This window comes from Heloderma suspectum, chromosome 3, assembly GCF_057233095.1.
Source record: "Heloderma suspectum isolate Gila_16-S chromosome 3, 16-S_ref, whole genome shotgun sequence".
NCBI lineage: Eukaryota > Metazoa > Chordata > Lepidosauria > Squamata > Helodermatidae > Heloderma > Heloderma suspectum.
In genome coordinates, this window is record NC_139460.1 from 309,831,558 (window position 1) to 309,854,339 (window position 22,782).

The 22,782-nt window shown below is 44.3% G+C and overlaps 1 protein-coding gene across 1 annotated transcript in view; it reads left to right on the top strand.

The window, feature by feature from the left end:
* The first annotated feature begins 208 nt into the window (after positions 1–208).
* NLGN1 (neuroligin 1) overlaps positions 209–22,782 on the top strand; it is a 774,195-nt gene continuing 751,621 nt past the window's right edge. The window contains exon 1 of the mRNA XM_084847507.1: positions 209–701. Within this exon, the coding sequence (XP_084703633.1) occupies positions 209–701 (493 nt within the window). The remainder of the gene's footprint in view (positions 702–22,782) is intronic.

The window sequence follows — 22,782 nt, forward strand, 5'->3', positions numbered from 1 at the left end:
TGCCTTGGAGAGAATGAAATCAATGGAAGATGCTTGTCATGTGAAGAGCCTTTTGAGAGTGTTCTGACGGCCTCACCCTTTGGAGGCCCAATTCATACATTTCATATCCCTGGTCCCTTGAAAAGAGCACTGTTTTACCACCCGCCTCCCCATCAAGTGGATACAAATAAGATTGTTGTAACCATAGCTATACAACTGATGTGGGACCATGGCCTTTCCAAGATCCATGTGGCTGAACTGCATGTGGCGAGCGATGCTAGTCCGCCTGTTGCACATGGGATTGGATGCCACGTTCACTCTTTGCGTACTTGGGTTCTTGCTTCACGCTGCTGCTGTGTCATCCCAAAAATTGGATGATACCGACCCAGTGGTGACCACCAACTTTGGGAAGATCAGAGGGATGAAGAAGGAATTGAACAATGAAATTTTGGGGCCTGTCGTTCAGTTTCTCGGAGTTCCTTATGCTGCCCCGCCAGTTGGGGAGCGTCGATTTCAACCTCCCGAACCACCATCTCCCTGGCCAGATATCCAAAATGCTACACAGTTCGCGCCAGTGTGTCCCCAGAACATTATAGAGGGCAGGTTACCTGAAGTCATGCTTCCTGTCTGGTTTACTAATAACTTGGATATAGTTTCTACCTATGTACAAGATCAGAATGAAGACTGCCTCTATTTGAATATATATGTCCCAACTGAAGATGGTGAGTTACTTACAGGAGAAGCAGGGAGATCTTTTGTTTTTACTTTCCTATTTGAAGTTTTTTACTATTAAATCATGTTTACTGGTAGCCAGCACGGCTTTCTCGTCCGCATGCCAGCGTCCCCCCCCTTTTTTAGATGTCTGCATGTTGCTTTTTCTATGTATGCATCAGTTCTTAGCCTCTACTGTCCCTTCTCCTCTTCTCTTGTCTATACTCATTTTCTTTGTCCTTCAGCACGTGTATTCTTAGGTCAAAGTTGGTACCTAATTCTCATTCCCACCCATTGACTTCTGGGAAAGATGCCTTCAACATCTTGATCCATTGCATGGGTAGGCAAAAGGAGTTGAGGCTCTTCTGCACCTAACCAATAAATCAATAAGCAGGCCATCTTGAAGTTAGCTAGTGGTATTGCATGCTCCTACTGTCTGTCACGGAGCTCCATGTTATTTTCTAGTCTTCTATTCATTTTTCAGTCAAAAGAATATCCAAGGAATGTGCCAGAAAACCCGGCAAGAAAATTTGTAGAAAAGGAGGTATGTATAAATTGGATACAAAACGAAATCTGGGTTGGAAAAACAAAACAAAACATGACAACCGTACAGAGGAACAACAAGTTAACACATCTTAAAGAAAAATTAGGGTACTATTGTTGATGGTTGTTGTGCAGGAAGGAAAACACGGTTTGTAATTAATGAGCTTGAAAACCAGTAAAATAGGGGAAAGTTTAAAATGCAAGAGAATGAAAGAATAACTGTTTTCCCCCAAACCATAAAGACTAAGCATCCCTCCTTTTTTCTTGTACTGGTGGATTTAGAAGTTTTTTTGTGCATTAGTCTGATACAGCACTGGCACCCAGCTGTAGCTTGTGTGTTTCATATGTGATGTAGCATAACATCCAGTGAGTTGAAACATTGAAAGCCTTGGATTTCCATGATCCCAGCAGAAACAATTTTTTGCAGTTGCTATATGAGAGCTTATATGGTTGATCAATGATTGCTCACATGTCGGTTTTTTTTTTTTTTTTCTTGTTAGCTGGTGAAAAGGTTGAATACTGTTTTCAGAAGGGTAGAATACTAGTTATAGTCTGCTGGGAGAAAAAAAGTTATATATATATACACATATATACACATACACACACATATACATATACATACATACATATACACACATACACACACACACACACACGGTGATTATATGTTGGTATTATGTTTGTTATTCTATATTATTTATAGAGCTAGAGTGCTGTACATGGCACTTTATGCTGGGCTACAATTCTGTGAGTAGTATTTATATAGCAACAGTGATGGACATGGCACTTTATGCTGGGCTTCAGTACTGCTAGCAGTATCTATACAGGAACAGTAACATACGTACATGATACTTTATGCCAGCCTTTAGTACTGATAGTACTATGCAGTTATGTATCTAAATCTAGGCCATGGGTATGTTAGATGGATACATAGACAGTTATCACTTGTAGAGCCACAATAGAGAGAATCTCAAGAGTTCAGAATGTTTCAGAAGGGAATGTTTCAGATTTCTAAGGGTATATTAAGGAATTACAATTAATATTTGAAACTTGAATCTCCTCATATTTTCCAGGCCCCTTGTGTATTCAGATTTGGGATGCAAAACTTCAGAACTAGGATTCATCAATAATATGAATATTTGTGTTTACTGGGGATTGGAGTGTCCTGCCAGTGAAATCTCAGTATGAATTTAAACCATGTAAGGCTGGTGGATTAATTGTGCATAGATTGCAGCAGAAAAGGAATTAATAATTTTACCCTTGTGCTATAGACTATTGTGGTTAGGTAGGCACAATTGATGGGAATAAGTAAAACTGGTGTTTTCCCACAGGTGGTCTAACTACTGTGAAAAGTAATTCTCCCTTGCACATAGCTGACAATGTCATTTAAATTATTTGTGCTGTGCACATTTTTTAGAAGATATCTATCTAAAATATATTTGCAAAAATAATGTTTTTGACTATGCATGCAGATTGCTAAAGTAACATCACAATTGTTTATGTACATGTTTTATTTAAAAACAAACAGTGATCTGGTTGTCACATAATGATAGCTCATGTTTTATTTAACCCATGGGTTGTTGAATTCAGGATTGTTGTCATGTGTTAACCTAGCCACACTAACAAACAATTGTTTGTTAACCACCAACAACTGAGAAGGAGAACCCATGATTTGTTGTTGGGTTGTGAATTCTGTGTTGTTTAAACCATGGGTTGTCAGTACATGTGAACCCAGAACTGTGGGTTGTTCATGGGTTGTTTCACCAGGCTATAAAGGTAGTGGGCAAGACTGGTACCCCCCTCCCCCGAGCTGCTGTAAATTCCAATACTGTAGTGCCGCAGAGGCATTTGGCAATTGGCATACAGGGAGGGAGTGGGAGAAGGAGGAAGGAAACAACCCAGGAACTGAGAAAGCAAACTACAGTTTTTTTTTAACGTCTGCCAGACAAATCCTGGGTAAGAGAACAAGCCATGGGTTAACCATGGGTTACATAAACCATGGGTTAGCATTATGTGTGAAACAGGTCAGTTAAATTATCTTTTGTTCACAAGCTACTGTAATTTTGAACCTATCACCAAAGCATCCATTTCTATAGCAACTTAAATCACTTCTCTAGAAACTTAAAAGTGTGAAAGAGCCTGTCCGAAAAAGGGACTACCAAATGTCAATCTGCACATTCAAAAGAAGCACATAGTACAGTCACCTTGAGACTGTACTACTTCAGAATGTGGGTGGATGATTGCATATTGGAATGTTGCCCTATATAAAGTAGTTAAAGTCCCTTCTCTCTAACATGCTGTCAATAAGCGGTACATTTGATGTTCGAGAACAGTCAGTCACACAGCTCCCACAGCTAGAGGTGCAACATTTCAGAAATGTGGAAGCTGTGCACAAGAATGTACCCCCATTGTTGTTTTTATGGGGATGGACTTTGAGTGGGTGGGAAATGAAATGTATGTAATGTTGCTTAACACCTTTAAGAACATGAAACGTATTACATATAATCAGCCGTGTAAGCCTATGCAAGTTTCTCAGAAATATATCCTGCTGTGTTCCATGGGGTTTACTTCCATGTACATGTGCATAGGATTTCAGCCTTAGCAGATATCTTTATGCTATTTAAAATTATAAATGCATTCATGTTATTTAAACAGTAATTGCACATATACCTGAAGTTACAGGTGGAGGTGGCTAAGTATATCCTACCTTTTGAAAGCTGGGAAAATTGGATTACAATGAAAAAATAGTAAGCATCATAATTACGGTAAAAAATGAAGGATTTGTTATCTAGACTTGGAAATAGTTGCCCAGATCCAAAAGACTTTGGGACTTGCTTGTGTACCTAAGGAGACTTGGACTGATGCTTCTGGGCAAGCCTCTCTTGAAACTGCACTTTGTGATATGGTATTGGAGTTTGCCCTGAAAATGGGGATGGGGGCAGCGTGGATGACCCACTAGGCATGCTCACACTTAATATAGCAACTTGGATCCCAGACAGTGTATAGACCTCCATGTTATAATGCAGAAACAGAAGAATGCTGGAAGTTCTAGGACTTTTTAATGTCTAAATATGCATAGGACTGCACCATTAATAACCTACAGTTTATGAAGGCATGAATGAGTGTCAGGGTAAAGCGTTCCTCCCTCATCTCGCCTCTCACCAAATGTTGCCTTCAATACAGAGATCGTGGCTTGCCTTAAGCTCATATTTTTAGGGGAAAGTCTCAGAAAATAACAATCTCTATAAAATGAGTAGTAATAAGTCCAGACATCTGGATAAACTTTACAGTAACACCACACTTTTCAATAATATATCATCTGCAGCATCTGACACAAGTGTCAGAGTAGCCATAAACACAATTAACTATTCCAAGACCATATTTATTTAATGATATCCTGTCCCACTCTGGTAAATATCTCCTTTAAAAATTCAAGTTTGTTTCTCAAATCAAAATCCGTGTCCAAAAGATCCATAGCTTCTTCTCTTTCATTTTGAGCTTCATGGGCTTGAGAAATGGACAGCTTGCATGAATTTAAATAAATGTCTCATATTTTTCACTTGTTGGTTTGTTCCTTGATCATTTCAGGCGTAATAAACCATGGTTCATGAAGCTAGGAGTGAGTGTTGAGGCCTAATACTCCTCCCTCGCCTCCTTCTTTCACTGGCTGCTTTCAGTATGATCCTCGTTTGTATTAAGCCAAATTTCCTCATTACATTGTGGCTTATTTTCCAGGTTTGTTAGCCAACATTAAGCCAGAGTCGCCCAGTTTGGGCATAATGGGGAACTCTGGCTTAATGCAAGCCAGGATCTTTGTACTGAAGGCAACATTTGGGAGAGGAGAGATGAGGGAGGAACGCTTTGCCCTGATGCTCATTCAAACCTTCATAAACTGTGGTTTATTAATGGTGCAATCCTATGCATATTTAGACATAAAAAGTCCTACAATTCCCAATGTTCCCCAGCCAGCTGCGAGTTGTAGGGCTTTTTTCTGTTTAAATATACATAGGATTGCGCCCTAAGCCTCAAATGATCATCTGAACCAGGCCACTGTGTATGTGTTTTCAAAATTTCACCAGTTAATTTCACTGGATGCAGAATATGGAAGAGTTTGGGGCAAGTTTGAAGGAAGAGAAGTAAAAGGCAGGCAGTGTTACAGAAAGGATTAGCCATCATATTGCAGCTGCATCTGAAGATGTTTTCCATTCTGCATCATTTGAAAATACTTCGCCAACGTTAAGACCTAAGAGTGTTGCTTGTCCAATAATTCAGTTAAACACAACAGCAGTGATATCATTAATATTACTATCTTTGAATCTTGGATATAAAGGATTTGCAGCAGTACAAATGATCTATAATAAGCTTCCTCAACCTGGTTCGCTCCAGATGTTTTGGAATTCAGTTGCCATCAATCCTAGCCAGCATGGTCAATGCTCAGGAATGCTGGAAGTTGTCGTGAAAAACATCTGAAGGGCACCAGGTTGGGGAAGGCTGATCTATAACAATATTATTTCTCTTTTAATTCTGAAAGGGGGCTTCATATTTGTTTTTAATTACCCACACCCCAAACTCTAATTTTTCTAGGAAGGCTTTGGGGTAGGTTTTTCTAGCCTTCATTTTTATCCACACCTGTGTTCTGATCTGAAGTGGTACTGCCCAAAGAGGGCTGCACCACCACTCCCTTTTTCTGGATGTGTTGATACACCCTACGTAATACTCTTTCAGTCTTACTTCTGGCTGAACTAATAGTGTGTGCATGTGCGTTTATGCGAGAGCTATAAAAAGTGTCGCTATGAAAAATGTCAGTGCTAAGCCTGGTGTCTGTATTGGTTCCATGTCCTTCAGTACATGAAAGAGGGTTTCTGCGTAGGCTGTGAATTGTATGTGGTTGGCTTCCAGGTAGCCCTTCCCAGCTCCCTTAAGGAGCAAGCTGCTGCATGGCTGCAGCATGAGTGCACCCACAGCATCCAACGGCAAGTCAGTGATGTTGGAATCACTCAAAAATTAAAAACTGAAACCTAAAGGGGGTTTAGACAATCCCCCGCACATCTTCACAGAAGCCATGAGGGCATCATGGGGCTCCAACAGCTAGTTGTGCCAGCCAGAGTACACACATCCCACTGTCCATGCATTTGGCGCACATGAGTAGGGGCTGCACATACACACCAGCGTATGCCTAAAGCCATCCTCCACATGAGGAGGATCCTTTCTGATTGGGCCAGGATCTCCCCATGGGTAGAAGATCTCTACGTGCTTATGTTGGTACATGCGTACAGCCCTTTTCCCCATGTACTGAAAGAATGGATGGCAGTTGTTTTGTGGCCACTGGGCATGTTGGTGAGCATGACTAGGCCCTGTGGCCTTATGACCTCCCTCATGCATTCCTTGAACACATGGGCGTGTGTTCACTAGCCCCCTCCCCCAGTGCTCTACTTAGAAATAGTTAAAGTTCTTTTGATACCTGAGGCAAAAAGGTCAAATAGTGTTCTCAGTAGTAAAAATATAATAAATTAAATGATGGTAATCCAAAGTGTGCCATCCATGTTGTGTTACCTCATGCTGCCTAAACATGGTGGTGGTCCTACTAACCACGTGGGGAGACATTCATATGCAGCCTCTACCCAGGGGGTGAGCCAGGGATTCATATGTTCCTGAAATCACATGGTAATCCAGGGAAGCAGAGCCACATTAATGATCTGATTTACCACATGGCCAAATGCTCTAGAGCATGGGGTTGAGGAGCTGCCACACATAGAGTTTTTAAGGGGCTGCCACATGGTATAAATAGCCATGTGATTCTACCCTTGGCTATTAAAGGTGTAAGTAGGGATGGTCGGACTGTGTAAAATCCGCTCCGTGTTTTGCGGATTGTCAGGTACCTTTCGTTCTGTCATCCGCCCACAGACGGATGTGAATATATTTTTTTCATTATGCAGAAAAATACAGAAATAATTACGTAAATATTTACATGAGTATTTACGTAAGTATTGACATAATTTACCTCAGTATGTAACATTTAGTGTATTGTCCCCCATTCCATTCAACATTTTCTCAGCAGAAACATACGTGTTTTCCTATGAATTTATATGTGTAAATTTTGGGAAAGTAAAAATACCATCCGAAAGCCCACAGACTCCGTGCAGCCTGAGGGGGTCACTCCTTAGCGGATTCCACAGGTCAGATTCTTAGAAATCTGAGCTCATTTTAATCTGTCTCGAATTTCTCCAGCATCCCCAGGTGTAAGGCATCTGAAACTAGGGATGGGCGGATTCCCTACCTGCTGGTCCGGCCAGGAATCCACCCTTTGGGGGAGGTGATCTGTTCCTCCCCCTGGAAAACCTCTTTGGCTGGCTCCACTCTGCGGCGATTCTGTGGAGCCACCGGCCGGCTTCGAAGCACCAGCGATACGGCCGCCATGGCCGTATCGCTGACTGAGAGGGATTGACTGCGGACGCAAATGGCATCCAGGATGCCATTTGTGGCCATAAAGGTCTTAGTTTAAGGTAAATGCAGCTGTAACTGGCTGCATTTACCTTAAACCAAGACTTTTACGGCCACAAATGGCGTCCTGGACGTCCTTGTTTTTTTTTATTTGTGTAGCCTATCGCGTGAAAAAACAGGGCCACAAATGGCATCCGGGACACCATTTGAGGCTGTAAAGGTCTTAGTTTAAGGTAAATGCAGCCATTTACAGCTGCATTTACTTTAAACTAAGACCTTACGGCCGTAAATAGCGTTCTGGACGCCATTTGCATCCGCAGTCAATCTCCCTCAGCCAGCGATACGGCATGGCGGCCGTATCGCTAGTGCTCTGGAGCCAGAGGATCTGGCCGAAGAGGATTCCACAGGGAGGCGGAGGTAAGTGTTCCGTTCCGCCACAGACTCCAGGGGGCCGGATTCTCCGCCATCCCTACCTTGAACTTCTACTGCTTTTTATTAGATGTGAGCAATTACCAGAATTTTAAATTCAGGCCTAGGAGGTCTAACCAGAGTCTCCACATAGTGAGAAGCCTCCACCTAATGGTAGCTGCTATTGGTTCTGACAGGCACAACTAGGGATGGCAGATAATTTCTCCACGAATCTCCGGGAGGCCGAATGCCAACGCATTTGGCCCCCCGAAATTGTTGGGGAAATTCTCCCCCCCCGCCCCCCCCCCAGGATGGGACTTACCTCATGTGAATGTCCCTCTCGGCGGCGGGTCCCAGCGGCGTTTCGGCAGTGGTGGGGGCGGCGGCCGGTCTTCTGACCGGCTGCTGCCGCAGCCATTACAAAGTAAATTAAAAAAAAAAAAACGTGATAGGCTACATAACGATTTACGTAGCCTATCACGGCTAGATTTTCAAAGTCAGCCATGATAGGCTACGTATATCGTTACGTAGCCTAAAACGGCTGACTTTGAAAAAAACAAAGTGCGTACGCAAATGGCGGCGCCCATGGACGCCGCCATTTGCGTTCCTTATTTGGGCATATTTGGGCTATTGCGTTGCCCTTATTTTCGCCATAGTCTACGTAAATTTTTACGTAGACTACCCATGCCCAAATAAGGAACGCATATGGCGGCGCCCATGGGCGCCGCCATTTGTGTATGTGCTTTTTTTTTTTCCAAAGTGAGCCGTGATAGGCTACGTAATGATATACGTAGCCTATCACGGCTGACTTTGAAAATCTAGCCGTGATAGGATACATAAATCGTTATGTAGCCTATCACTTTTTTTTTTTAAAACTTTACTTTTTTTATTTCGTGGCCGGGGAGACGGGGCGCTCTCCCCTGGCCTGAATTTCAGCGGCGAGGGATGGGGCGCCTCCCCCCCGACCTGAATTTCAGCCGGGAGGTGCAGGGCGCCTCCCCCCTGCCAAGAATTTCGGGGGGAGATCCGGAGCGCCTCCCCCCCACCGTGAAGCAAGCTGCGGGACCAGGTAAGGGACTTCCGTCCATCCTTAGGCACAACTGTTCCAGCCATCTCCCTGTCCTGCTGCTACTAGCCTACCTGCTCATCTTCCAGCTATACAGGATTCATCTTGCAGCACTAGGGATGAATGGGGAGGTTGCTGAGATGGGTCTCCCCATTTGTTTGAAGAACCAATAGCTGCTGCCAGCCAGGCAGAGGTTTCTGACCACCTTGAAGCTTTTTTTAAAGGTCTTCTATGTGAAATAAACCTCTGTCCATTTCTTATCAACCTTCCTGATCATAGTTTTAGAAGCAGAATGTAAGGCTGGTTTTAACTGAACTTCAGTGGATTTTACAAGTAAGATAATAAATTATATATACTTTGACAAAACTTAATTTTGTTGTGGCCTTCCCTTTATATTTGGTGTTGTGAAGATGTCACTGATTACCTTCCAGGGTTGCAGATGACCATACTAATGTGTGCCAAGGGAAATTAGGGTGCTCTTCTGAACAGCACCATCACATTGCTGTATCTTCATCATATGAGAATAACTGCAGTAATTTACATGCCTTGACTAACATGCAGTGCAGTAGTGCCTGTTGTTATGCGGTTCATCAAGCATGTGTAATTAGCTGAGTGACTTTCGCCTTCTATTACCAGGCATTGATTTTACATAGTCATAAATAAAGATGCAGGGTTCCGTTGCTTTTAAATGTACAAAAGCCTACCAGACTTTTTTTTAAAAAATGCCCCAAAGCAATAGGGAAATGAGAAGGTTGAACAGGATATGTGTGTATTTGAGTAGCAGTTGAACTTGGGGTGTGAGGGGGGAGAGAATAAAGAGGCTTTTCTTCTAAATGTTCTTCTAGTCTTTTTATTGCATCTACAGAGGGCTAAGCTGAATGTTCGTTAGTGAACTCTTTCAGCTCAAAAGAGGGCTTTTTAGGGGAAAGGTTGCATGAAATGCCCCCTGTTCATCCTTTTTGCCACCTGTTTATGGCCCTGGTTGGTGGTGATCAGAGTGTGGCTGGCGACTCACAACATTTTCTCCATTGATTGGAGGTGCCTGCAAATATTCGGTTGCCACCTTTGAACTGGCAATTTAAGGGAGGGATCATAGCTCAGTGGTAGACCATATGCATGCTTCACCTGCAGAAGGTTCTGGGTTCAATTCCTGGCATCTGCAGTTTTTAACAAAAGGATCAGGTAGCAAGGGATGGGAAAGGCCTCTGAGTAACACCCCAGACAGAGACTATGAATTGCAATCCATAACACTGGGCTAGATGGACAGATATTATAACCTCTCATAAGGCAACTTCATTAAATCCCAGTTAGTGGCTACTGTAACTATTTCCCACACCAGTGAGGCAAAGTGAGTCAAGTGAAGCAAAATGAGTCAAAAACATCAAGAGGCTTCCTGCAAGCACCCTATCATCATGAGCAACTACTCACATCTTCATTTTGATTATTAAATATGGAGCTGGAAAACAGATCATTAAAATCTAATGATCATTTCAAATCTATGTTTTCAATTTCAGTTTTCAGACTTGGCGCGACAAACACCACTATGCAATATATTTCAACAAAGCCATTTGCCCTCCTTAGTTGGTGTGTGTGTGTGTGTGTGTATGTGTGTGTGTGTGTTTAAACATTCTTCCTGGTGCTCTTGGCTGCATGTGCAAGCCTCTTTTCTTCCCTCAAATATACATTTGAAGATGAAGATAATACTGATACAAGTTTGTTCAGAGATGCATTTTTTTTGCCTTCAGATAAAGCACTTTCCTTCCATTTTTTAAAAAAGGAAATAGCTCATGATGACAAAAATATGGGCAAACTATGCCCATCATAAGTTTTCTTTAGGTTGCTTATGTTGTATGAGCTTCATGTGTGCAACAGAGTACATATTGGTCTCTGAAGAATGATGGTATCCATAAATCCACCTAAAATAGCAAATCTTTGGAAACAGTAAACTTAAAATCATACTCATGTCTCAGGGATGGTCAAAAGACAGATTGGGATCTACTCAGGAGGTGATCTAAAGGAGATTGGCAAAAGATTTCTAATTGTTTAATAATGGTAACAATAAAAAGACACCCCATTATACAGCTGAAATAAGAACATGGGGTGGGGGGGGGCAGTTAACCAGGAGTGGATTTTTGTATGGATTTGTGTGGTTCACGTCTGGTACTCCAAAGAAATTTCTGGGCTCAAAATTCTTTAATTTTATTTATTTATTTATTATTAAATTTATTAATTGCCCATCTGGCTGGTCACCCAGCCACTCTGGGCGATGTACAACATACAATAAAACAGTTTAAAACAATAAAATTCTACCATAAAAACATTTTCTAAAATACCCTAACCCACCCCAAATGCCTGCCTGAACAATCACGTTTTTAATGCACGATGGAAGCTCATTAAAGAGGGGGCATGACGGAGTTCCCTAGGGAGGGAGTTCCACAGAGTGGGGGCCACCACAGAAAAGGCCCTCTCCCTCGTCCCCACCAGTCTAGCTGTCGTGGCTGATGGGACAGAGAGAAGGCCATCCGAGGCTGATCTTGTTAAGCGGCCTGTCTGGTGCTGCTGGAGGTGCTCCTTAAGATAGGCTGGGCCGGAACCATATAGGGTTTTAAAGGTCAAAACCAATACCTTGAATTTGGCCCGGAAAACAACTGGTAACCAGTGCAACCCCTTCAGCACTGGAGTGATGTGATCTCGCCGGCGGCTGCCTTTAATCAGGCGAGCCGCTGCGTTCTAAGTGTATGTCCTTTGCATCAGGTTCCAGTTGGTGGATCTTGGGGTTCTAGTAAAAACACAGTAGATTGGTGTGGCTCATTCTTGCTGCAAGACTGAAGTCTGCCCATCCCTGCTCTAAACCATAGGTTGATGTGGCAAGAATGAGTCACAGTAAATCTCAGGTTTGTGCCATTCTCCCCCTCCCCCCCCAGCGTTCTGGCATGGAAATGGGAAGCTTTCACTTTCAATTAACCACAGTTTACTGTGTCATCCAAACCCTAAACTGTGGTTAATGGGAGAACTGCCTTGGGTGGGCTCTTGCCCTGAAAGGCAGCCTGGAAATATTTTAAATAAATAAATACATAAAATAAAATTTTGAGTAAGGTTTGTTGCAAAAACCCAGCTTCATAAACCATTGTTAGTGCTAAGGATATATGCATACAGCTTCAGATAAAGCTGAGCCCCATTCAGGCATCTGGATTACACATTCAGTGAACATACGTAACAGGAGGGCAGGAGGCCTCTGTCCACATGGTCAACAACCCTGTGACACATTGGGTTTCAGATCTGTGGACAGAACCCTACTTCTATGCATTGTTCAGTCATTCAGTCGTGTCCGACTCTTCGTGACCCCATGGACCATAGCACGCCAGGCCTTCCTGTCCTGCGCTCTCTCCCGGAGCGTGCTCAAGTCCATATTCATTGCATCAGTGATGCTATCTAGCCATCTCATCCTCTGCCGACCCCTTCTCCTTTTTGTATACTTCTATGAAGTATACGTTGTATACTTCTATGCATACAACGGTACACATTGGGGCTCCATTCAAGCATTCATTCAACCTGTGTAGGGGGATGAGTAGAACCTGCTGCCCTTTCCCTATATCCATTCATTGAATGTGCAATTTGAACTCCCAAGTGGGGCTTCTCATTATTTCCAAATGGTTACCACCCTATTGAATTATGGTGAATATTATGCAGGAAAGGGGGACCTCTAGCCCACAGGCCTAATCCAGCCTTCCCATTTTGCTTCCCATCTGGCTTGCAGTGGCTTGGGCTCTCCCCATAGGCTCCTCCCTCACCCCGAGCCCTGCCCCCCAGCCTGGAGGCTACTGAGGGTTTGGGGAGCTGGCAGGGGGAGAAATTCCCGTTGTCTCTGATCTGTGATTGGAGATATGGGGATTCGATGGGAATCACAGAAGGGGACTCGCAGATCAGAGATAATAAGGGGATTTCCCCACATGAATGGCTTGTTAAGTGCTGCAAGTGCAGCTGATATGTCAGTTGCGCTTTGCTCCCAGTTTTTGTTACCTTCGTGGGGAAGGTGAAGGATGAGCAAAGCCAGCTGTGCACTCAGCCAGGGCTTGCAGGAGCTTCTGCAAGTGCCATCAGAGTCCCTTCCCTTTGCATGCCACTCATAGCCCCAATAGGAATGGTGAGCAGCTCATGAAGGAGGCACCGGGCTAGCTTGGCTTCCCCTGCTGCATCAGCTGGCCCTCGGAGGGCTGGATGGGGGCCAAAGGGCTCAGATGACCCCTCCCCACATAAGAAGAGCCCTGCTGGATCAGACCAAGGGTCCATCTAGTCCAGCATTCTGTTCATACCGTGACCAACCAGCTGTCAACCAGGAACCCACAAGCAGGGCATGAGTGCAACAGCACACCCATCCATGTTCCCCAGCCACTGGTGTACATAGGCTTATTGCCTCTAGTACTGGAGGTAGCTCACACAGCCATCAAGACTAATAGCCATTGATAGCCTTCTCCTCCGTGAATTTGTCCAATCCCCTTTTAAAGCCATCCAGATTGGTGGCCATCACTACATCCTGTGGTAGAGAATTCCATAGTTTAACTCTGAGCTGTGTGAAGGAGGACTTCCCTTTATCTGTCCTGAATCTCCCACCAATCAGCTTCATGGGATGACCTCGGGTTCTAGTATTTTGAGAGAGGGAGAAAAATGTCTCCCTCTCCACATTCTCCACACCTAGGGATGGGCGAAAATCCCTTACCTATCCTCAAAGCTTGCTTCGCGGTGGGGGGGAGGCGCTTCGGTTCTCCCCCCGAAGTTCAGGCGAGGTGGGGGAGGTGCCCCGCCTCGACCGGCCGAAATTCAGCGAGCCCCATCCCTCGCTGGCGAAATTCAGGCTGGGTAGAAGCGCCCCATCTACCCAGCCGCAAAAAAAAAAGTAAAAAAAAACAAAAAAACCCCACACACCCGTGATAGGCTACGTAACGATTTACGTAGCCTATCACGGCTAGATTTCCAAAGTCAGCCATGATGGGCTATGTAAATCGTCACGTAGCCTATCATGGGTGACTTTGAAAAAAAAAAAAAGCGCATACACAAATGGCGGCTCCCATGGGGACCGCCATTTGCGTTCCTTATTTTGGCACGTCTAGTCTACGTAAAGATTTACGTAGACTACGGCGAAAATAAGGGCAACGCAAATAGCGTTCCCTTATTTTCGCTGTAGTCTACGTAAATCTTTACGTAGACTAGACGTGCCAAAATAAGGAACTCAAATGGTGGCGCCCATGGGCCGCCGCCATTTGCGTACACGCTTTCCCACCCCCCAAAGTCAGCCGTGATAGGCTACGTGACGATTTACATAGCCTATCACGGCTGACTTTGGAAATCTAGCCAGGATAGGCTACATAAATCGTTACGTAGCCTATCACGGGTGTGTGTGTTTTTTTTTACTGCACTTTTTTTTTTTGCAATGGCGGCGGCGGCAGCCGGTCGGGAGACCGGCCGCTGCCCCCGCCCCCAATGAAACGCCGCTGAACCGCCGCCGGGACCCGCTGCCGAGAGGGACATTCGGCCACGGTAAGTCCCATCCCGGGAGGGGGCCGGGGGCCGGCAGAGAATTTCCCCAACACTTTCGGGGGGCAGAATGCCTCAGCGCTTAGCCTCCCGAAGATTCGGGGAGAAATTCTCCGCCATCCCTATCCACACCATGCATAATTTTGTGTACCTCTATCATGTCTCCCCTTACCCTCCCTTTTCCCCAGCTAAACAATCCCAGCTGTTGTAACTGCCTCTCATAGGGGAGATGCTCCAGCCCCTTGATCATTTTAGTTGCCCCTTTCTGCACTTTTCCCAGCTCTGCAATATCTTTTTTTAGGTGTGGTGACCAGATCTGTACACAGTATGGCAAGTGTGGCTGCACCATAGATTTATATAGCGGCAGTATGATATTGGCAGTTTTATTCTCAATTCCTTTTCTAATTATGCCTAACATGGAGTTTCCCTTTTTTACAGCAGCTGCACACTGGGTTGACATCTTCACTGAGCTGTCCACCACAACCCCAAGATCTCTTTCCTGGTCATTCACAGCTAGCTCAGATCCCATCAGGCTATACTTGAAGTCGGGATTGTTTGCCCCAACGTGCATCACTTTACACTTGCTTACATTGAACTAGGGATGTCAGAGAAATCCACTGCAGATTCAAATGAGGCCAGATTCTTTGAAATCTGGCCTCAGGAATCCGCAGCGGATCAGGACCACTTACCTCCGCTTCAGGAGGACTGGAGGCAGAATGGCACTTGGCTGCTTCTTGCCAGCCAGAGCTGTTCACCTCCTCCCTGTCCCTGCCAATTGCCATGTCTTTAAAAATAAATAAATAAGGCGATTGAGAGGATGTGCCCATACACTTATACGCAAATAGAGTCATGAATCTTGCGTCTATGTGTCCATAGGCTTATACGCAAGATTGACGGCTCTATTTTGCATACAAGTCTATGGGCAGGTGCGATCAACAGGTTGTGCCCATAGACTTATATGCAAAATACAGCCGTGAATCTTGCGTATAAGCCTATGGACACATAGACTTATACGCAAGATTGATGACTCTATTTGCCTATAAGTCTATGGGCACATCCTCCCAATCGCCATTTTTTTTTTTTTTAAGACATGGCAATCAGCAGAGACAGGGAGGAAGTGAATGGCTCCGGCTGGCAGGAGGGAAGGTAAGCGTCCCCAAGCCAGTCCCCCCCCCCCGAATCTGAGCAGAGTGGAACTGCTCTGGAGGATTCCAGGGGGAAGGAATGGATCGCCTCCCCCCCCCCCCATGGATTCCCCACTGGAACAGACGGTGGGGAATCCATACACCCCTACACTGAACTGCATTTGCCATTTAGATGCCCATTCTCCCAGTTTGGAGAGATCCTTTTGGAGCTTTTCACAATCCCTTTTTGTTTTAACCCCATGTTGAAAGAACATTTGAGGGGATTGCAGGGCTCGGTGGCCTAGCCTAGCACTCTTGCTCTCAATGCACACAGAAGCCACATCCCTTTCCCTGCTGTCCATATACATACCCTGTGTTTGAAGCAGCCTTATGCATGTATCAATGTACGCATGGAGTCCTTCTCCATGCGAAGAGAGATCAGAACCAATCAGGTTCCTTCCCCCGCAACCAATGTAGTACCCCTTCACATGTTGGCGAAACATGTTGATGGGAAGGTGTGCCCAGTGCCTATATCATTGTCCGGGGTCCACTGCTGCTCTCACACATGCTTCCAATCCATGGGGAGACATCACAAACTGGGGGAAATGGTAGCAACAGAAGCAGGAAGTGCAAGGAGCTTTGTCTATTGGGCAGTATAGAAATTAGATAGATAGATAGATAGATAGATAGATAGATAGATAGATAGATAGATAAGGACAGCTACACAGAATGTGGATGTATTGGAGGTTGTGATCATTGGTTTTGTGTTCTGTCATTCAGAGGTTGACCATCTCTTCTTCAGCATTCTGGTACGTGCACACAAATACAGATACTAGGTTCTGAAAGATGAACCCTGGCTCTATCCCTAGTTAGTACTTACATGAAATATTAAAAAGAAGCAATAGCCTCAGAGGATTAGAGAGGTAAATGTTGGGGTTTAGCCAAAGCTCAATAACAAGATCCAAGACCATAAGCAAGAATGAGATGCAAACTCTTCTGACAATTACTGTGGCTCTAGTATATGACTATACCCAGGAACCAGTTCATAAACTCAAAAGACCCCCTCCCATTGGATGGCCAGCAAAAACATATTTTCTTCCCCTTCATGTATCTCTTGTGTCTACTTCGCTGTTCCAATTCCAGATAACATTTGGCCAGCAATATTTAATTATTCAGACCTACGTTAAGACCGCAAATGATGAAGTGGGAATCTGTCTGCTGCTGTTTTTCCTACAGCAAATAATGAGTGCAGATGGAGCAGATCTGGAGCCATTCCAGAGACCCTTTAAAACCTGTGTAAGGACCATCTGTGGCCCTGTCTTCTTGTCTGTGATGGTCCCCTAATGCATGTTGTCTAGAACAGCTGAGCGTATGCCTTCATGAGCCTGGAGGAAGTGCTCATACAGTCATACTGATTGCTTGCCGCTGTCATTGGTGCAACCTCCAGTGTCAGTGCAAGAGAACAGCTTGCTTCTTGCACTGGTGTAGCTGCAGAGAGATGCTGAACACTTCCATTTCGGTGATCTTGCTGCTGGATTTCAGTGAAAATGAAAGCACACGTGTCCCTTAACATCTGTCTAGAAGCATAGACTTTTATGCCAGTGAGAAGTATAGGTCTATTATTGTCATTCTATTCCTCCTCTGTAGTTGGAATGGGAGGAGTAAGGGAGAGAAGAAGGCACAGTCTAAATGATGATGACGAAGATGATGATGACGATGAAGATGATGATGATAACAACAGCAACAATAACAGACAATTCCTATTTTATGGAGATAGTTAAATAATCATAAAACATGGAGTAACTTACACTGCAAGCTGGTTCTCTTTAGACCAACTTTAGCAGGTCTGAAGTATGAACATTGTACATTATATCCAATGTATGCTTAGTGGTACTTTATATGTTTAGTGGTAGTGGTTCAAGATGCCACATCCTTGCTCTGTCTCCTCACTGCATCCAACCTCCCATGGTTCCATGGAGGTCCTATGGAACCATAGAAGGCCTATGTGCCTACCTCCAAGACATCAACTATGCAGCCTATACAAAGGGTATCGATTGTGTGAAGGGAGTCTTAATACGCAAGGTATACGCAGTAGGCACAATGGGATCTCAAGTAGGGGTGGGGCCAGCAGACAGGATCCTAAGCTCACACCACCATGCATGCAATATTCCCATTTAGCTGCAGAGTGCAGTGCTGTTCAACTAGGCCCTGGCAGACCTAGGTTCAGATTCCTACTTAGCCATTGAGCTCATTGGGTGACTCACTTTTTCTAACCTAGTCAGGCTAACTAAGGTTGTTGTGAGGACAAAATTGGAGGGGAGAGCATGAGACCCTTGGAGTATGGGTGGGATGATGATGATAATTTTGGGAGTGAGGAGTAATGCATGTGTATATATGCCTCCCCTTACCTATGCATCAGGTTGAAACCAGATATTGCTGTTCATGAACAACAAAAGTCAGTTAATATTTTAATGAAAGATGATAAGTCCTATCTGGCACCGAAGTGAACGTTTGTAGAGAAACTGTATGTCTCTCTTGTGTGGCTCAATGATATTTGTATTAACACCAGGGGAAAATATTGAGAGCAATTACTTCAGCTGCAGAAAGGCAAGGACCCTATCTGGCCTTAACATAAACCTGATGGGAAAGTTAGTATTTCTAGCAATGCATGTCAGCATAAAAATCCATTATTTAACCTGGTGGCGTCATGTCTGCTTCTCTCTGTCTTCTCCAGCCTGTTGGTTTTACATTCCTTGGCATCCTTTGATTTGCTGTCAGAATCAGAATAGTCTGGTAAATATGTCATAGTCTATTATGTTCCCTGACTTTCATGCAGAGAGTTCATGTAATGTTTTGATAATGTTGTTTTGCTGCTTAATATTTCTCACCTGCTCATTTAAGTGCCAGTCTGCATAACACGTCAATGTGCAATTTGCCTGATTTTCATTCCAGTGAGGGAGAAATTGAAACTATAAAGCTCCAAACAACATAGACCCCACTACCTTAGGGAGCACCAGTATTCCTACATGCCACCATCCTGTACCATGCCCAATAATCAGAGGCTTTAGTTTGCCCAGGTATCTCTGATCGCACAATTCTGGTGGGTGGCAGGACGGATCTGGTCTTTTTCTATGGTGACCCCTAAAGTCTGGGGGGCTGTGTCTTGTCCTTCCCTGCATGTATTTATATGCCATTGGAAGGCACATTGCAGGCATGTAAGGATGTATTGTCCTCTGTTTACTGGTTTTAATAGTCTAAACCAGGGGTGGGGAGCTTCTTTCAGCCTAAGGGTGTGAAATCTCACAGGGGCCACATTCCAGTGGTGAGCAGAGCTTAAGGCAAAGGGGGCAGGGTCAAAAGCAAAAGGGGTGAGGCAAAAATACAACCCCACCCCCAGCATATTTTAGCTTAAAGATCTTACTCTTAGTAACATTGCCTTAGGAGAGGCATTTCAACCTTTTAGAATGGGGGAAAAACTGCACAAAGACTGGGAAACCACCACATGATTGGTGGTTTGGGGGAAGGGGATGGGGCCAGGGGAAGGGGGGGCATCCGGCAAACCTCAGAGGGCTGGATTGGGACCAAAGAAGTGCAGAATTTGGCCCCTTGGCCTGAAGTTCCCCACCCCTGGAATACAGCTTTTCCTGCATTTGTTTTATTGATATTGGATATTTTTGGATTTTAAACAAATATTTTTGATGTATTGTATGATCTCTATATACTCTTCTAGAGTACTGGCTCCAGGTTTTGGTGGGGAGTCACTGGACAAGGCACCATAAGTGGTGCCTTTTCCTTTTCTCAAAGACTAAAACAAAAAGTAAAAAAACTGTCAAGCCACACAGGGGATTAATCAGAAGGTGTTTAAGGTGACCATTAAGAGGTCACTATCCCTAATCTCTTGTGGAGGGTTTTTTTTTTTTTTGAGGTGCAAAAAGCCTCTCTCCCTCTACTTTTCTGCTCTTACATGCCCACTGTTGGGAGCTTGCTTGCAATGACATTTTGAAGAGGGAGATGGAAGGGAAGAAAGAGCTCCATGTGAAATACTGGTATTTCACACAGCATCTGATTTTACTTCCCTAAACTGGAACCTTTGGCTTCTGCCCTAGTTTAGTAGCTTCAGTACAGCAAAGGATCCAATCAGCCTCCACAAACTTCTTCTTTGAGTAGGACTCAAATTATTCCAAAAGGAGGGTTAAGACTATGTGGCATCATGATCGAGGAGGCTTTTAAATAGCTGAGGCTTTTGAATAGGTTCTACAGTTTTAAAAAAAGCTAGAAAAAGCCCTCAGCCACCTCACCTCATAAAGTTAATTTAAGTACATGCAATCCTTACAAACCCTGTACAGCCTCCTAAATTCCTCTGAAGTACTACTTCTCTGAAAGGAGCCACTTGGCTTAGGGAATTCTCCCCCACCCCCCATGCATTTCCAATCACCATTCTTTTCTTCTTCCCACCCCTATCCTGTTCTTTCTTCTCTTCTTTATTCCACCCAGAGCATATCTTGGGGAATTCTTAAAGAGAATTCTCTTCAGTGGGCAAGAGAAGTTCTGAACTGTATTTGACTTTATACACACAGACAAGAGGGTTTGTTTTTCTCCTTCTCCTCACTCAAGCCTTTGAGAAAAGTGGGTTCACATGGTTGCAGAGAAACAAATTTGGGGCTGTTTTGTTTGCCAGTTGCCATTATCCAGCAATAGGAAGGGCTGTAGCTCAGTGGCAGAGCAAATGCTTGGCATGCAGAAAGTCCCAGGTTCAATCCCCAGCATCTCCAGGTAGGGCTAGGAAAGAATCCGGCCTGAAACCTTGGAAAGCCACTGCTGCCAATCATTGTCGACAATACTGGGCCAAATGGACCCAGGGTCTGACTCAGTATAAGGCAGCTTCCTATGTTCCTATCAACAGAAAGTGTTAATAAAAATAGGAGTTTGAGGTTTGTTTTTTTAAGTGGAGGGGAGATAAATACTACTCATTTATACATGTCTATGTATGCCTACTCAGAAGCCCCGCTATGTTTAATGAGGCTTACCCTCAGGAAAGTGTGTGCATAGGATTCAAGCAAAAGTTACTTTTGCAGGGAGGTTTGCACCCCGATGTTCTGCATGTTTGTTGTTCAGTTGTTAAGTCGTGTCCAACTCTTCGTGACCCCATGGACCATAGCACGCCAGGCCTTCCTGTCCTCCGCTCTCTCCCGGAGTGTGCTCAAGTCCATATTCGTTGCATCGGTGATGCTATCTAGCCATCTCATCCTCTGCCGTCCCCTTCTCCTTTTGCCTTCGATCGTTCCCTGCATCAGGGTCTTTTCCAGGGAGTTTTCTCTTCGCATTAGGTGGCCAAAATATTTGAGCTTCAGCTTCAGTATCTGTCCTTCCAATGAGCACTCAGGGTTGATTTCCTTTAGGACTGACCGATTTGACCTCCTTGCAGTCCAGGGGACTCATATGAGTCTTCTCCAGCACCACAGTTTGAAAGCATCAATTCTTCTGCGCTCAGCCTTCCTAATAGTCCAGCTCTCTCACAGCCATACATTACTACTGGGAAAACCATAGCTTTGATTAGACAGACCTTTGTCGGCAAGGTGATGTCTCTGCTTCTTACTATGCGTTCTAGGTTTGCCATAGCTTTCCTCCCAAGGAGCAAGCGTCTTTTAATTTCATGGCTACAGTCACCATCTGCGGTGATCTTGGAGCCCAAGAAAATAAAATCCGTCACTGCTTCCATTTCTTCCCCTTCTATATGCCAGGAAGTGATGGGGCCAGATGCCATGATCTTAGTTTTTTTAATGTTGAGTTTCAAACCAGCTTTTGCATTCTCCACTTTCACCCTCAACAAGAGGCTCTTTAGATCCTCTTCGCTTTCTGCCATTAGGGTGGTATCATCTGCGTATCTGAGGTTGTTGATAATTCTTCCAGCAATCTTAATTCCGACCTGTGATTCATCCAACCCGGCGTTTCTCATGATGTACTCTGCATATAAGTTAAATAAGCAGGGCGACAATATGCAGCCTTTTCGTACTCCTTTCCCCATTTGGAACCAATCAGTTGTTCCATGTCTGGTTCTTACTGTTGCTTCTTGATCCTCGGAGACAGGTAAGGTGGTCTGGTACTCCCATCTCTTTAAGAATTTGCCAGAGTTTGTTGTGATCCACACAATCAAAGGCTTTAGCGTAGTCAATGAAGCAGAAATAGACATTTTTCTGGAATTCTCTTGCTTTCTCCATGATCCAGCGAATGTTGTTGGCAATTTCATCTCTAGTTCCTCTGCCTCTTCGAAACCCAGCTTGTACTTCCGGTAGTTCTCGGTTCGCATACTGCTGAAGCCTAGGTTGTAGGATTTTGAGCATCACCTTGCTGGCATGTGAAATGAGCGCAATTGTACGGTAGTTTGAACACTCTTTGGCGTTGCCCTTCTTTGGAATTGGAAACTGACCTTTTCCAGTCTTGCGGCCACTGTTGAGTGTTCCAAATTTGTTGGCATATTGAGTGCAGCACTTTAACTGCATCATCTTTTTGGATTTTAAATAGCTCAGCTGGAATACTGTCATCTCCACTAGCTTTGTTGTTAGTAATGCTTCCTAAGGCCCACTTGTCTTCACTCTCTAGGATGTCCGGCTCAAGTTCAGTGACTGCGCTATCATGGCTATCAGGTCATTAAGATCTTTCCTGTATAGTTCTTCTGTGTATTCTTTTCACCTCTTCTTAATCTCATCTGCTTCTGTTAGGTCCCTGCCTTCTTTGTCCTTTATCATGCCCGTCTTTGCACAAAACTTTCCCTTGAGATCTCCGATTTTCTTGAAAAGATCTCTAGTCTTTCCCATTCTATTGTTTTCCTCAATTTCTTTTCATTGTTCATTTAAGAAGGCCTTCTTGTCTCTCCTTGCTATTCTCTGGAACTCTGCATTCAGTTGGATATATCTTTCCCTTTCACCCTTGCTTTTTGCTTCCCTTCTTTCGTGAGCTACTTGTAAAGCCTCATCAGAC